Source organism: Diabrotica virgifera, chromosome 6 (assembly GCF_917563875.1).
Source record: "Diabrotica virgifera virgifera chromosome 6, PGI_DIABVI_V3a".
Taxonomy (NCBI): domain Eukaryota; kingdom Metazoa; phylum Arthropoda; class Insecta; order Coleoptera; family Chrysomelidae; genus Diabrotica; species Diabrotica virgifera.
In genome coordinates, this window is record NC_065448.1 from 12,365,270 (window position 1) to 12,382,959 (window position 17,690).

The window sequence follows — 17,690 nt, forward strand, 5'->3', positions numbered from 1 at the left end:
CATTGTTGAGGTCGACCATCGACACCTAATAAACTACGTATGAGTCATCAAAACATTTCAGGGGTGGTGGTATGCACAATTATATTGTTGTCTGATATAACGAGATCCGCTTATAACGAGATAATTAGTCCGCCATTTCAGTTCTCGTTATAGAGTGAGTCTACTGTATATGTTGTTTTTTACAGGCCTTTTAGGTTCAGAGCTTTGTTGTTCTTTTCCATAGTTTTCTGTTATTTCTCAACTTCTTCCAGTCTGTTATTCCAGTTTCTTTTGGGTCTTCTACTACCGCCTCTCTCCATCGCTTTCATGGTCTTCTCCTTTTTCTTTTATATTCTGGTACTCTCCAAGCTATTTTCTTTACAACTTTGTCACCGTTCATTCTTTCTATATGGGCCAGCAACTGCAACCTTCTTGATTTCATTATGCTTTCTATTTGTGTTTCTCTGTAAATATTATAAAATTCCTCATTTGTCCTTCTTATAATATATCCTTCCTCTGTTCTCTTCCCCCATAATATTTTTCTGAGTAATTTCCTTTCTTCTTCAAGTGCCATCTTCGTTCCGAAGGTTGGCGATCATCAGGGCTATACGTATTTTCGAAACTGCTGACCGAAACAATTCGTTGTTGCTACAGCTATACCATTCCCGTAGATTTTTAGCCAGGAGTTTCGTCTTCTTCCTATGGATCTTTTTCCTGCTATCTTCCCCTGCATAATTATTCGAAGCAGTTCATATCTTTCGCCTCTTGTAATATGTCCCAAGTATTGCAGTTTTCGTTTCTTGATCGTAAATGTGACTTCCTTTTCTTTATTCATTCTTCTCAAGACCTCGACGTTTGTGACTCTCTCCGTCCATGATATTCTTAAGATTCTGCGATACATCCACAGTTCAAATGCCTCCAATTTTTTGATATCAATCTTTTTCAGCGTCCATGACTCCATTCCGTAGAACAGCACAGAAAGTACGTAACATCTCATCAGGCGAAGTTTCATTTCAAGGCTCAAATCTCTTCCACAGAACACTCTCTTCATTTTAGTGAATATGGATCTTGCTTTTTCTATTCTTATTTTGATTTCTGCTGAGCTATCGTTGTCTTTATTTACAAAAGTGCCTAAATATTTGTATTTGCTAACTCGATCGATAATTTCATTGTGCAAATATAAATTTTGGACATTTCGTGTTGATTTCGATATTACCATAAATTTAGTTTTCTTTATGTTCAAAGATAGTCCATATTCTTCGCTGCAGTCTGCTATCTTATTCACCAATGTCTGTAGCTCTTTAAGTGTTTCTGCGATCAGAACGGTGTCGTCGGCAAATCTCAGATTGTTTAATCTAACACCATTTATTTTAATACCTATGGATTGCTCAGAGAGTGTTCTATTCATTACGTCTTCGGAATGGAGATTAAACAGGGTTGGTGACAGTATACACCCTTGTCTCACACCTTGCTTTATTTCAATTTCTTCAGTGGTATTATTCTGTACTCTCACTACTGCTTTCTGATTGTAGTACATATTTGCTTTTGGTCGGATGCCTCGTTTATCTAAATTCTTTTCTGCCAGGAGTTTGATTAGATGATCATGCAGCACTTTATCAAAGGCCTTGTTATAATCTATGAAACACATGAATACATCTTGATTTATGTCAAGACATCTTTGAGACATACCGGTCAGTGCAAACAACGCCTCTCTTGTTCCGAGTCCATTTCAGAATCCAAAACTGGGTATCATTGATGTCCATTTCCAGTTTTCTGTGTACTCTAGCTGTGTATAATTTTCAGCAATATTTTCAGTACATGGCTCATCAAACTGATTGTACGGTAATCACTACATTGTTTGGCATTCATCTTTTTTGGTATAATAACAAAGGTGGATAAAAGCCATTCTTGTGGTATTTTCCTGATGCATAAATGCTATTGAAAAGTTCAACTAAAATGTGGATCGAGTCTTCTTCTATCAGTTTAAGGATTTCCATTGGTATTTCATCTGGACCTGGGGCTTTACCGTTTTTCAATTTTTTTAGTGCGTACATTACTTCCTCTTCCGTTATTTCTGGACCTTCGTCTCCTTGTATGTTACTTAGTTCAGATTGTTGTCTATCATCTGCAAAGAGTTCTTCAACATAGTTTTTCCATGTCTTCAACTGTTCTTCTAGTTCTGTTATTATGTTTCCGTTGACATTATACAGGGTATTTGGCTGCTTACATTTTTGTGTACCTGCAAGTTCTTTCACTTTTTTATGTACATTAAAAATATCATGTTTTGCCTGCAATTGCTCTATTTCTTCACATTTTCTTTTATAAAAATCTTCCTTTGCTATTCTGATTTTCTTTTTGATTTCTTTCTGTATTTGTTTATACATTTGTTCGTTTTTTCCTTTCATTTTTCTCTGAGAAGAAGAATAAGAAGGAGGATATTTTCCTTTACCATCTTCTTACTGTTTCTTTTGTTGTTTGGTTGAGTATCCATGTCTCACATCCGTATATCGCTGTTGGTCTTATAAATCCTGAAGTTTTGTAAATTAAAGTCTTGTAAATCCTGAATTTGGTATTCCATGACAGCTGCTTTGATCTTAGTAAATAATTCATGGCTCCCGCAGATCTTGTTTGTTATCCTTGCTCCTAAATATACAAATTGGTCTAATTAAGCTCTCCTAATTGTGTGCTTACCTTGAACTTTGTGCACACCCCTTCTTCCATCAAGTAACGATTAAGTAACCATCCATCAAGTATTCAAAATTGCTCTCTGGAACGCTAATGGTGTATTGAACCATAAAAATGAATTGCAGGTATTTTTAGAGTCTCATAAAATAGATATAATGCTAATCTCAGAATCCCACCTAACTTCTAACACTAATTTCAAGATATATGGATATACCAGTTATAATGCAGCTCACCCTGATGCCGTTAGACTAGCAAGAGCAGGAGCCATGGTTCTAATAAAGGATGGTATTAAACACCATTTGGCTAACAAAGTAGAAGAAACATACCTCCAAGCAGTCAGCTTAATCATGGAGGATTGGATAGGGCCAATAGCGGTTTCAGCTGTCTACTGTCCTCCTAATTATCCACCTAACAAAGAAGCATTCACCAACCTCTTCAAAGGTCTTGGCAATAGATTACTAGCAGGGGGTGACTACAATGCTAAACATACCAGCTGGGGATCTCGGCTTACAGCACCCGGTAGGGGCAGAATACTCCATCAAGTAAAACAGGAATTAAAACTAGACCATCTATCTACATATCGACCAACCTACTGGCTAACAGATCATCGAAAAATACCTGACTGCCATAGACTTCTTCATTACAAAAGGTTTTGCACAAGGATACCTAGACATACAGTCAAATTTTGATATTGCCCCTGATCAGACACCAGTAATTGCTACAATTAACTCTTCGGTAGTATTAAAAGAAAAACCGATAACCTTATGCAATAACAAAACTGATTGGGATCTATTCCGGGATAAAATTGAAGAAAAGCTAAACCTAAGTATATCCTTAAAGAATGCAAAAGAACTCGAAGATGCGGTGGAGTACTTCACAACACTGGTCCAAGGGGCTGCATGGGAATCAAACCCTACCACAACACCAAAGCAAAAACAACTAAACTGCCCCTTAAATGTCAGAGAGATGATTAACGAAAAGAGAAGACTAAGAAACACCTGGCAAAGAACAAGGCACCCAGATGATAGACGAAGATACAATCGAGCTGCAAGGCAACTAAAAGAAATACTTAGAAGACTCAAAAATAAATCATTCACAGAATATCTACAAAACTTATCACCCTCAGCCGATACTAACTATAGTCTCTGGAAAGCCACAAAACACCTAAAACAGCCACGAGATCAAATCCCACCAATTAGAAAATCTGATGGTACCTGGACCAAAACAGATGGACAAAAGGTAGAAGTTTTCGGTAGATATTTGGAGGAAGTATTTCAACCGTTACCACCTGCAAACGGAATTAATAACGACGAAATATATGCATTCCTTGAGGAAAACGAGCAACAAATGGAGCCTATTAAAAACTTCACAATACAAGAAACTTACGACGTTATAAAAAATCACCTAGACCCCAAGAAGGCACCTGGCTATGACCTGGTTACCGGCCAAATATTAAAAGAAGAACTTCCTAGAAAAGCAGTCGTTATGTTGACGCAACTCTTCAACGCAGTTCTAAGACTGAAGTACTTCCCTGCACAATGGAAGGTAGCAGAAATCATATTAATTCATAAACAGGGAAAACAGCCAAATGAACCTAGCTCCTATCGACCAATCAGTTTACTACCAGTCTTGTCAAAAATAATGGAAAAGTTACTGATGAAGAGACTGATGGAAACTGTCGCAGCAAAAAGCTTAATCCCAGACTATCAATTTGGGTTTAGTCAGAAACACTCGACAGTAGAACAAGTGCATCGTGTTGTTAACACAATCATCAAAGCATTCGAAGATAAAAGTTACTGTGAATCAGCTTTTTTGGATGTGAGCAAAGCCTTTGACAAGGTGTGGCATGAGGGACTCCTTTACAAATTAAAAAAGCAGCTACCAACAACAATATATTTCATTCTAAAATCCTACTTAGAAGAACGATACTTCAGAGTCAGATACGAAAGTGAAGTAACTAAACTACGCATCATCAAATCAGGACTCCCACAAGGGAGTGTCTTAGGCCCAGTCTTATACCTACTCTTCACAGCTGACCTGCCATGTACTGATGACACAGTCACCTCTACGTTTGCTGATGACACAGCTATATTAGCAGTAAACAGAAATCCTGAAGTAGCAGCGACAACACTACAAACCAGTCTCAACAATATAGCAACTTGGGCAAGGAAATGGCGAATTACAATAAATGAAAGTAAATCTGCACACATAACATTCACAAAATGCCATGGTGAAACGCCAAGCATTACATTCAACAATGAACGAATACCTAAAACAGACAGCCTAAAATATTTGGGGATACACCTGGACAAACATCTAACCTGGCGTACCCACTTATGGAAAAAAAGAAAGCAGCTGGATACTAAATGGAAAAAGTTGTACTGGCTCCTTGGCAGAAAATCACAATTTTATCATTGCGGAACAAATTACTAGCTTACAATACCTTTCTCAAACCAGTATGGGCCTATGGAATCCAGTTATGGGGAACAGCATCTAAATCGAACATTGCTATCATCGAGAGATTCCAGTCAAAAGCCCTGCGCAGTATAGTAGATGCTCCTTGGTTCGTAACAAACCGAGACATTTATAATGATCTAGAGATGCCAACGGTTACTGCAGTGACTAAACAGCTTAGCACAAACTACCTAAGACGCTTAGAGCAACATCCAAACATACTGGCAATTAAACTGCTTGACAACAGTAAAGAAACCCGAAGGCTGAAAATAAGAACACCCTTGGATCTACCATTCCAACAGCAATAATTGTACATATGAAATTAATTTTAAATTGTGATAGTTTTATTTTATTTTTTAATATCAATGTAATAATGTAAAGTTACAAATTTTTATTGTTTTTAACATAAATGTAAGAATGTAAAAGTGCATACAGAGAGTGGATCATTGCACAAACTCTCTCTCACGACATTGTACCAATCAACATGTATGCTTATTGTTATTGTATGATGTAACAGATTGCAAAATAAACATTAAACAAAAAAAAATCCATCAAGTAACGAATCCATCACTCAGTACACTTTATTTATTTCTAGGAAGTGGCTTATTTTTGACGGACCTGTAGATGCAGTATGGATAGAAAATATGAATACTGTGTTAGACGACAACAAAAAGTTGTGCCTGATGTCTGGGGAAATCATCCAGCTAGCCAATACGACAAATCTAATCTATGAACCAATGGATTTAGACGTAGCGTCCCCTGCAACAGTAATTATACAAAATACAGTTTGTTAAAACTAGAAACGACTTTAAAAATCCTAAAATTGGCATGCCCAATTGATGCGCAGTAAAATTACCGGACATTATCTTAGTAAGAGAAGTAAACTCGACTTGTAAATTATCTTTTAAACACAAATAGTTGACCCCGTCGTTGATCCATCTCTTTCTTCCCGAATACTATCCCTGTCTGTTCTCTGCGCAGATGGGCAAAATTTTGAAAGTCGTTCCTAGTCTTAACAAGTAATACCTCTTGATTTTCTGTTATCGCTTGTATGGTTTGCAGGTTTCTAGATGTGGTATGATTTATATGGAACCATCGTCTCTAGGTTGGGAACCTCTTCTGATATCGTGGCTCAATACTTTGCCTCCGTTCTTAAATACCGATTTCTACAAAACGATGATACAGAATTTGTTTATGAGATTTTGTAAACCACTTATATGGTTGGTTAAAAAAGGAGGCCTGAAGGTAAATAAAGAGATCCAAAAAAGAAGCTGAATTTTGTTTTTTTGTAAAAAATAATATTGTATCTACCATGATGTTTGTTCTCTTCTTTTAGGAAATTACCAAATGTCAAGAAACCAACCTTCTCCAAGCTGTAATGTACTACTTCGACACCTTCATGGATGACTTTTACGACGAAAAATACCGAGAGCAAGTCTCAGATCTAGACGTCAGAGCACAAATAGAAGGCTCATTCTTCTTCTCGTGCATTTGGGGGCTAGGTGGAACCTTAGATATACAAAGTAGGCCAAGATTCAACTTTTTATTTAGAGCACTGTTGGAGAAAGAGTTTAATCAACAAGTGAGCAAGACTATTAAATATCCGCATGAGATCAATAAGCCTGAAAAACCGTATATATTTTCTCTGCCAGCAGGGGAGACCTGTTTTGATTATAGGTTTATAAAGGAGGTAAGCAAGGAGTTTTTTGCTGTCTTATTTCGCGTCCTAGTGTTTTCATTGCTCCTTTTTTCTACGTCTTTTTTTTCCTACTGACTTTCCCACACTTCCCACACTTCCCTCATATCATGTGATCATAATTATTTTCTCTCTACAATCGTTTAATATTTCTTATAGTTTGTCCCAGAATTCATTCTGCTCGTTGTTTCTTGCATTTTTGTCAGACGCATATCATAATATTGGATTCGGGCGCTTCTTCTTTGTTTTTCCTTTTTTAAGTATTTTGTCCTTTAACACATTCACGGACACTACACGGTAGTATATTTTTGACTTACTTAGAACATCACCATTTTTGGTGGAGGAGCCGGTGTTTTTTCTTTCTGAAGGCGAAATAGTTATTTTCTACGGCCGTGCTAAAACAACCACGTTCGCGCACGCATTTCGTTTCCGAAAGTTCCCGCACGGTGTGCGGGAAAGTAGAATACCTTTTAATAAGGCATTATAATACTATAATACATGCAATAAACTAATATTTAAACATTATTTACTTATTTATTTCAAATGTATCTTATTGTGTTCATGTTATAATGAAATTAACGCAATAATTCGATGAAATAAAATTATTTTGACATAATATTTAAAAGACAAATCAGTAGACAATTACAATGGTTTTGAATTGTCGTCATGGAAACCAATATCGTCGTCGTGGTAACCCATTATGTTGAAAGTTTGGTTTTGACAACCTTGTCAAAGAATTAATTTGTGTATTTTCACTCCTAAATAAAAATTGAATTGACTCTATTTTTTGTGGCTTTTTTCCAAACGTACGGCCATAGAAAAAATATTGTTCCTAACTCATGCGGAAAGTGTCTTCCCCGCACTCGACTGCTTGCCCGAACTCCGCTATCGCGTCGTTCGGGTCAATGGCAGTCTCGTGCGTGAAAGTATCACTTTCCGCACTAGTTAGGAAAATAACTATTTATGTTCAGCTGTTGTTAATCTTCGCCGAGTGCCTTGTTGTTCTTTGCGTCTTTTATTGCCTGTGTAACTTCTTCGCTTTTTGTAATTGATTTTAAGTTTCTATTTAAATACCTTTCAGTTTACATTTTATATTAGATTATCCTTTTGCTATACGCGAAATATTTTTTAATACATATTCGTCGTAGGGTAAAGGCAAATGGAAGCTTTGGTCGGACGAGCTGATGTCTGCCCCGCCTATCCCTCGGGACATTCCCGTAAATCAAATTATTGTGACAACGGTTGAGACTATCAGAAATATGGCTTTGATGCAGTTGTTGGTTCAGCACAACAAAGCGATGATGATCATCGGCCCGACGGGCACTGGGAAATCAGTTTACATCACAGTGAGTACTATTTTGATGTATTGGCTATCGGAAAGGGCAATTATTACTTTTTTTGTATGAATTGCATCATTATATTATACGCTCTGAGCTTCGCTGGTGGCTCTCCTAGCGGATTACTAATTCAACTTTCACCGGTAATTTTTAAATTTATTATTTAATTGTTATCGCTTAATATTTACAACGCAAAAAAGTAATTAAATTGTAATCGATTTTTTTAAGATTTTGCTAATCATTTTGACGTTCTATTGATAAAATATGAATTTCTTACTGCGGATACTTTCACAATTATCGTGTAGATGGCGCTAAGATTATTAGAATGATTTATAATTACATATTGCGGAACAGTAAAAAAACTTAAATTCAGTATTTAAAACGTAAGTACAGTGGAACCCCGATAAGTCGGCCCCCGATAACCCGGAAGTCCGGCTAACCCGGACCGATTTTCATCAGACAAAAATTTAACAAATAAACAATTTAACAATTTTATCAAATAAAAATGTATGTAGGCCAAATAATATTTCAGAGATAATGTGTATTTGTGTAATTTGAACACATAAGTACAATAGAAAAAATGATTCATGCACACGGCGGCAGCCAGAGCGACCGTCTCAGCTTATCGGAAAGAACAGACACCTGTCTGTATTCCTTTTTCTTTATTTATGTCAAACTGTCTTAGCATTGTTTAAAAAAGACGTGACTATTTAAAAATTCTTGTATTGTGTGTAGTACAGCCTATTAATCACTTCCGTTCTGTAATGTAATCGTGCTTCAGATTGTGTTTGCTTTGTCTACGTAATGGTAACAAAACGTAAAAATGTTGCAGTGACAATGGAAAAGAAACTAGAAACATTAGGTAGGATTGATAAAGACGAATCTTTAAAATAAATTTATTGCAGCATCATAATATGATATTATGCTACCATAGGTCTGGATCCCGCGTATGAAAAAAAAGTTGATTAATAGCAAGCTAAAAATTTATTAATAGCTTAAGGGTGTCTAGTCGGATAAACTTTGATATATGAGAACACTGGAACAGGGGCAGTTTTAATTGTGGAACAGGTCAAAAATTTGGAACGGTCAGAACACGAAAATGGCACATTTGTTTTGTCCGACAGAACAGACATAAACTCTCCGAACAGAGAATAAACTCTCATGCAAAAATCAGACTGCTATTTATCACCTGTCATAATTCCTGTCATTTGACATATTCTACATGTTCCACTCATTAAAACGCCAATTTGGTGATAAATAGCAGTCTGATTTTTGCATGAGAGTTTAATCTCTGTTCGGAGAGTTTAAGTCTGTTCTGTCGGAAAAAATACATGTGCCGTTTTCGTGGTCTGACCGTTCCAAATTTTTAACCTGTTCCACAGTTAAAACTTCCCCTGTTCCAGTGTTCCCATATATTAATGTTTGTCCGACTAGACACCCTTAAGCTAATAACAAATTTTCAGCTTGCTATTTATCAATTTTTTTTTGTACGCAGGATCCAGACCTACCATATTATGGTGTCGGTACATCTCTACAGTATGACTGAGTTTTTTACCAAGAAATGAACAAAACTCTACACTCTATACAACTATACGTAATTTAGATGTGTACTGTGCATATGTGTTTCATGTTTTTGTAATTGTAATGGAGGTTATTTATTAATTTTTACTATATTCTCCGGCTAACCCGGATTTTCGATAACCCGGATCGGCCGCGGTCCCGATTAATCCGAGTTATCTAGGTTCCACTGTATATTTATTGTTGTTGTTTGTTTGAGTTTATATGACTGCGGACACTAAATCCATTCGCCAATTTTACTATTTTTTATTTTATTAGTCATTTTTTCGTATCTTATCCTAAAACTAATACTAATATAATAAACAATTCTACTAATAAATAATTATTTTTGTATTTTTTTTTTAATAATTTTTTATATATATATATTTTTATTAATTTTTTTCCAAATGATGTTCTCAGAGTTCCACAGCAAAAACTGCAACATTCTTCTTTAGCCCTCTACTTCATTCGAAAGCTATTTTACTATGGACTGTCCAAGTTCGTCATTCATTTTTATCTACATATTTTTTTTATATTTTTTTAATTATTATATTTTTTTTCTATTTTTTTTATATATCTTTTTTTATATTTTTTCTTTCTTTTTTTTTTATTATTTTTTTATTTTTTTTTTATTTTTATTTTATTATTTTTTTTATATTTCTTTTCTTTTTTTTTTCTTTTCTTTTCTTTTCTTTTTCTTTTAACATATAACAATTTACAAGAAATACTTACTCTATATTTTACAATTACAATTTAAGCTTAATATCTAAAATATGTTTATACAATAGTCGGTATACCAACTCATTATTTTCTAATGTTAATAAATAATTTAAATTAATGGGATGGTGGACATCAGTCAAAGAATACAGTGAATTTAAAAACATATTAACTTTATTAGAGATAAGAGAACAGGTCAAAATTTTGTGTTGTAGATTGCCCAACTGTCCACAAATACATTGTGGACTATCAGCTATATTAATTTTAAATAAATATGATGGAGTAAGACAGTGGTCAAATCTCATTCTGCATATGGTTCTTATCATATCTTTTGTCGACTCCATTTTAGAAAACCAAAAAAAACTGTATATTTAAGGTAAAAATATATACCACAGCTTTGACCAACTAATATTTTTTATAATTAATGTTTTTAATTTTAATTTGAAATTAATCACTTTGACATTTATGTCAAATTTCCGGTAAAGGTTTACAGACTTGTCACTACCGGCGCTCGCGAATTTGTAAATATCCCCTCTACGTACGAGCTCACAGCGTATACTATCCCGTTTTATTTATTATATACTACATTATTTTCGTAGTGTATGGAATTAATTCATTATTTTATAAAATGTAATAGTTATTTATGATATAAGTGTTAAAAGTACACGTTTAAGGCACGCATGTGAAAGTTTGCAGAATGAGCGATAGCGAGTTCTGCTATTCACATGAGTGCCTTAAAAATGTACTTTTTAACACGCATATCATACAATATTTTTCTACAAACGTAATTACAGGACAATATCTACAAAAACTTTTACTTGAACGTGACTGACATTCCATTTTTATATTTTTTTGACATTACATCAAAATTGTCTATACGGTCAATACGAACTGTAGTGCCTTAAAAATATTTTAAAGCACTAGTGCCTTAAAGTAGCATTTTTAACGCTCGTATAGTGTGCTAAAAATTGCATTTTAACACGGTTGTAGAAAAATATTTTTAAGAAATTCTGAAACATGTTAATTTCGTACTTTATTTCTTTAAAATTGACAGAAAAAAAATATTCAGAGTAGTATACAGTGTTGCACTGACTTAATCGTTAATTTCTGGTAAAGTAGCAAAACTATTTGAGGCGTCGCGTCACAGCGTCACACTCTTACTACAAGAGAAAACTTCTGTGAACACCTTCAGACTGTAATAATTTTTTTTGTGTTTATTAGGCAATCTGTTATAACATACAACAATAGGCACATTTTATCTGAGAAATAATGACATGAAGAGATTGTGACCAGCGCCACACATCTCTATAGAGATAATATTAAATTACTGTATTACATATTTTAACTTAGCTACTGTAACAATATTAATGTCTGTGCGGTAAATTTAATGGTGTCTGTCTCTTTAACCGTTTTGTTTCCTGACTGTTGTCTAACAAATTAATTGCAAGCACATTCGCCTGGCTTTCAAGACGTACGATGTATTTTGCACTTAACTCCACTATCACTTCACTGACGGTTTTCGTTTCCAGATCATTGTAAATATCCCTGTTAGTAACAAACCACGGTGCATCGATTATTGAACGTAACACCTTGGACTGGAATCTCTCAATTATGGATACATTCGACTTGGATGCTGTTCCTCAGAGCTGCAGACCATATGCCCAGACTGATTTGAATATTGTGTTGTAGACTAATAGTTTATTTCTTGTCGTGAGCTTAGACTTACGCCCTAAAAGCCAATAATGCTTACTAAATTTTATGCCCAGTTGTTTTCGTTTGTCCCATATATGGGTTCTCCAGGTTAATTCCCTGTCCAAGTGTAATAAATGAGACCTCAAATGACGAATATAATCATCATTATGGGTGATTTTAACGCTCGTGGTGGCAATTTCAGGAATAAACCACCGACTGTGACAGCCATATAATAAGAATATCATAAATGAAAACGGAGATCTTTTGACAGAATAATACATTTTTCCCTTACAAAGAATAATATAAATACACTTTTAAAAACACTACAGAACAAATATCTATAATAAAATATATTCTGTTGAATAGAGAGTTACATTCCTCTCAAAGCTTGGATGTATTGGATGTATAAAAGCACTAACATCAGCAGAAATAGGAAGCGATTATCAACTGGTATTGTGCAAAATCCGAATGAAACAATAAAATACCGGAAGAATGGAGAACGAGCGAACTAATTCTACTATTAAAACAAGTAATTGGACTTCGCAAGTCCTAGATTTTCACCCAAAGTACCTAATCGAAAGTAGAACTGGAAGTCGATATTTGAACGCTTCGTGTAACTTTGCGCCGATTGATAAACGATTTTAATAATTTTGAGTCATTTTTACTAAACTTTGGGTCATCATTCTTTAAACAAAAATAACTTCAAAACCGAAACTAAAGATTCAAACTCAACTTTTCAATAAGCTTCGATTGATGTGTTAAATGTAATATTTCATCGACTACACCGAGAGAACAATTTCTTTTCTCCTAAAACACCGATTTCTTTGAGCAATATTTCTTAAAAGTTAACATATCCTATCAACTTAAACATACCAGTTCACATATAAAGAAACGGGTTGTTTAAACACAACTCAATAATTTCTTACAGATAGTTTCTTCAATACTAAGAAATGCATTAATGGTTACATTTAATTTTCTTATCCTAAAGTTTTTATATCTTAAATTGAAAACTACAAATATTTTGCAGTATAAGAAATATAATGTTAAGTTAATCCATATTTATATTTGTGAACAAGAAATTTTCTTACAATCAAATAAATATTTTAAACCACAAGAAATAATTCTTCAGAAATACCCTCTGTAGTAACTGTGGTTATAAAATAAAAACTTTGTCATTAATGCCGAAATGTTACTTGCAAAGAGATTTTCTTCCACAAAAGAATTGCGCAGATTAACTATTTATGATTTAGTCGTCAGTGTTTGTCAAGATGGCGTGATATGTTCATGTTCATATAGATGGATTTTAGATTTATTGGTGTTCTTTAAAAATTAACGGATATTTTGAAGGTACGTACATATATATGTATTAAATAAAATAAATTGAGTAATTTAAGATGTAATAATAATATTGTTGCGTATCAGAATGGTTAAAAAAGAAACATAATAGTATCTTTATATGCTTTTTAGGTATAATGATGGACGACTCTGAAATAAAGGAGCTTATTATTCTAACTGGGAAATATGCCACAATTTAAAGCTGGGACAGAATGATATAATATATAGCTTCAGAACAATATTAAGAAAGGAGTTATTAACCAACTGCGGGGCCTTCCAGAAATGGTAGAACTTCATACATGTAAGTACCTTTTTTAAAATGTGTATACTTATGTATCAACTATAATAGGTTTCTTGAATATATCGTCTTCTATAAAAATATACAATACAACGCTATATCAAACATGGCGAATGCAACGCTGAGGATGTTTTCTGTTAATTTATTGGAGATAAAGAAATCAGTTAGTCTAAAAGAAATATATGTTTATGGTTAAGAAATGTTATTGCCGAAAACCGTGAATTAGTTAATATATATATTAAATGACTTAGATGTAAACTAATAATACTTTCCCGTAATAAAATTTCTTAATGATTAGGTATGCTGTCTCTTTTAGATTATAAAAATTAAGAAAATTACATATTATTATGTCTGCTTCAATGTTTTACATTTGTTGTATTTTTCCTCTTGTTTTAGCTAAACAATGTTTATTGTGTGACTTAATATTATACAGATAAATATATAATTATTATTTCAATAACAAACACAAAAAAATAAACAAAGATGTGTAGGTTAAATAATGCCATGTTTGAACTAAATATGGTTGATTATTATTAGTATTAATAGTTCTTATGTGGGGCCGTGTTTTTGTTTTTTTTTGTATTTCCTAAATTTGTCAAAATAAATATCTATATCTTTATAAAAAAAATTATTAAAGTAAGTTTACTCTTTCTATATAACGATTTGTTTTAGTGGATTGCTGATATACAAAGTGCTATTAACAAATGAAGGAAAATTTGAGGAAGTTGGATTTGCCTCTCCATCCTTTTATTGTTGTGTAGAAGCTAGTGGTTTAAGAGTGGAGAAAATATTTGTATGTAATAATAACGTTTTATATCTTGTTTTATTAATAAATAATGATTTTACCTTAACACAATAATTTATTTCGCCGTATGTAATATCACTTTATTTTCAAGAAATATTAACTTAACTCTAAATATACGTTTATCTCTGCGAAATATATTTCTTAACATTAAATACATTAATTTTTAATAGTAAAATAATAATATTCCTTACTAAGAAATATTACTGCTCAGAAAGAATAGTTTTGTAATGTGTAGAAAATATATTTTTATGACTAATAAAATTAATTAACATCAAGTGTAATTTCTTTCTGATAAATGGGTTTGAAGTTTGCCAGAAAGTGATAGTTCAATCATGTTTAAGATATATTTCTTTGGCTATAGTAGAATTTATTTGAAATATTTTAGAAAATTATATCTTACATACGAAGATATATTTCTTAGGCAATATGCCAAGTCGATCTTTCTTAAATATTAATAAAGTTTCTTTATGTCAAGAATTTTTTTCTCTCGGTGTATAACGGCACTTCTGGTTAGAACTCCTTAACCGGAAATTATATAAAAACCAAAATTTTACATTTGTTCTTATCTTGCTAAGGCACCTCGAATAATGTATCGCTTATACTATTTCAGTGACTTTAAAACAGTACTTATGGTTGCAACACTAAAACCGGAAGTCCGATGTCAAATTTCTCATCTTTAATACCATCCTTGGGTTATAAGCTTACATTCGACACCTCATTTGTCATTCTATCTGCATTAATAACGGAGGAGAAAGACAGACGGACAGAAAGTCATGAAACCGGGAGTATATATTTGTTATCTTCTTGCGAAGTCGCGTCAAATAATATATCACTTGTACTATTCCGGTGACTTTAAAACAGTACTTCTGGTCGCATTTCTAAAACCGGAACTCCTAGGTCAAGTTTCTCACATTTATACCATCCTTGGATTCTAAGCTTTCTTTCGACACCTCAATTTGTCATTCTGCCTGGTATAGTGGAGGACTTATATTCGCGGTTGGACGGACAGACTGACAGACAGCCTAGGTAAAATTTCTCACCTTTATTACCATCCTTGGATTATAAGCTTTCATTTGACATTTCATTTGTCATTCTACCTGGTAAAATGACGAAGGAGTTATATTCGCGGTCGGTTGGACAGACATCCTGGGTAAAATTTCTGACCTTTATTACCATCCTTGGATTATAAGCTTTCATTTGAGACCTCATTTGTCATTATACCTGGTAAAATGACGGACGAGTTATATTCTCGGTCGGACGGACAGACAGCCTAGGTAAAATTTCTCCTTTAGTACCATCCTTAGTTATAAGCTTTCATTTGACACCACATTTGTTATTCTATCTGGTAAAATGACGGACGAGTTATATTCTCGGTCGGACGGACAGACGGACAGATATCCTAGGTCAAATTTCTCACCTTTTTTACCATCTTTGGATTATAAGCTTTCATTTGACACCTTATTTGTCATTCTACCTGGTACAATGACGTAGGAGTTATATTCGCGGTCGGACAGACCGACAGACAGACAGCTTAGGTAAAATTTTCCACCTTTAGTACCATCCTTGGATTATAAGCTTTCATTTGACACCTCATTTGTCATTCTAGCTGGTATAAGGACGGAGGAGTTATATTCGCGGTCGGACAGACCGACGGTCAGACAGCCTAGATAAAATTTCTCACCTTTAGTACCATCCTTACATTATAAGCTTTCATTTGACACCTCATTTGTCATTCTACCTGGTACAATGACGTAGGAGTTATATTCGCGGTCGGACAGACAGACGGACAGACAGCCTAGGTCAAATTTCTCACCTTTATTACTATCTTTGGATTATAAGCTTTTATTTGACACCTCATTTGTCATTCTACTTAATACAGTGACGTAGGAGTTATATATATTCGCGGTCGGACAGACCCACAGACAGACAGCCTAGGTAAAATTTCTCACTTTTAGTACTATCCTTGGATTATAAGCTTTCATTTGGCACCTCATTTGTCATTCTAGCTGGTATATTGACGAAGGAGTTGTGATTACAGACAGACGGACAGACGGACGTGGATAATTCAAAGTTTTCACAGTTTTGCAAAATTGGGTGAAAACAAAAAGGAGAAAAAAAAACAGTCATAAAACTACAGATGTATAAACTTATTAATTAGGTACTTTCCAAAAACTTACAACCCAAATTTTAAAAGAACTAGTAAATGAGAGGATAAGTTTAGCAGATGAACAACAAGGATTTTGTACTGGGAGATCGTGTATAGATGCAATATTCGTCATAAAACAAATTACTGATAAATACTACTAAGTATTATTATACTAGAGTATAATAGATCAGCATTTATACGTCTGATTGACTTGAAGAAAATATTTGACAGCGTAGGACTCAAATATGTAATCCATCTTCTGTATAATAGAGAAGTTGCTCTAAATATTATACAAACTATTCGCAATTCAAAGATTTACTTTAATACAATTAAAAATAATATTAAGTTTCTGGTAACGCCTTCGTGGTTTCTATTATTTACAAACCAACCAAATGCTGAAATCAAAAAAGGCCAGGGAGATCTATAATTTGCATCTCATTACCTGCCTGTTCAGCGTGGCAAAATTCCAACGAAAACTTGGTCCCGATACTCAGTTAGGAGTAAAACTAATAGAAAATAATAATTTCGCCATGAAAAGAAATCAAGAAACGTCTTGAAGAAACGTCTAAACACTAAGAAAACGGTAAGGGTGTTTGTTTATGGCGCTCTCTGAACAAACTGAAATATAAGACGTCTCTTGATTTCGTTTTACAGCGAAATTATTATTTTCTATTAGTGTTAAATTTGAAATTAACAAAACATTTTTGTAGGACTTTCTTCTGAAGAGAAATTCGAAAACTTACATTCCACTATTTATAAACTTTTCTGCCCAAACTACCGCCAACCAAACACAGAGTATAATCATGTCTAAATTGGACAAAAGAAGAAAAGGTAAGAAAAATATACCATATTGCATTAAATTTCCTTGAATTTCTTTCTTTGTTCTTCTGAGAAGAAGTCACTAACTGACAACTAATAACTTCTAAGACAGGCCTGAAACAGATCTTTCTGTTCAAGACCTCTTCAAAGTTGGTCAAGACCTGTTCAAA

At 33.8% G+C, this 17,690-nt stretch overlaps 1 protein-coding gene across 1 annotated transcript in view; it reads left to right on the forward strand.

Annotated features, from left to right (window-relative positions):
- Positions 1–17,690, forward strand: part of LOC114332199 (dynein axonemal heavy chain 7) — a 251,128-nt gene that overhangs the window by 50,806 nt on the left and 182,632 nt on the right. The window contains exons 27-31 of the mRNA XM_028281947.2: positions 5,714–5,885; positions 6,181–6,363; positions 6,455–6,808; positions 7,963–8,160; positions 17,412–17,532. Of these exons, the coding sequence (XP_028137748.2) occupies positions 5,714–5,885; positions 6,181–6,363; positions 6,455–6,808; positions 7,963–8,160; positions 17,412–17,532 (1,028 nt within the window). The remainder of the gene's footprint in view (positions 1–5,713; positions 5,886–6,180; positions 6,364–6,454; positions 6,809–7,962; positions 8,161–17,411; positions 17,533–17,690) is intronic.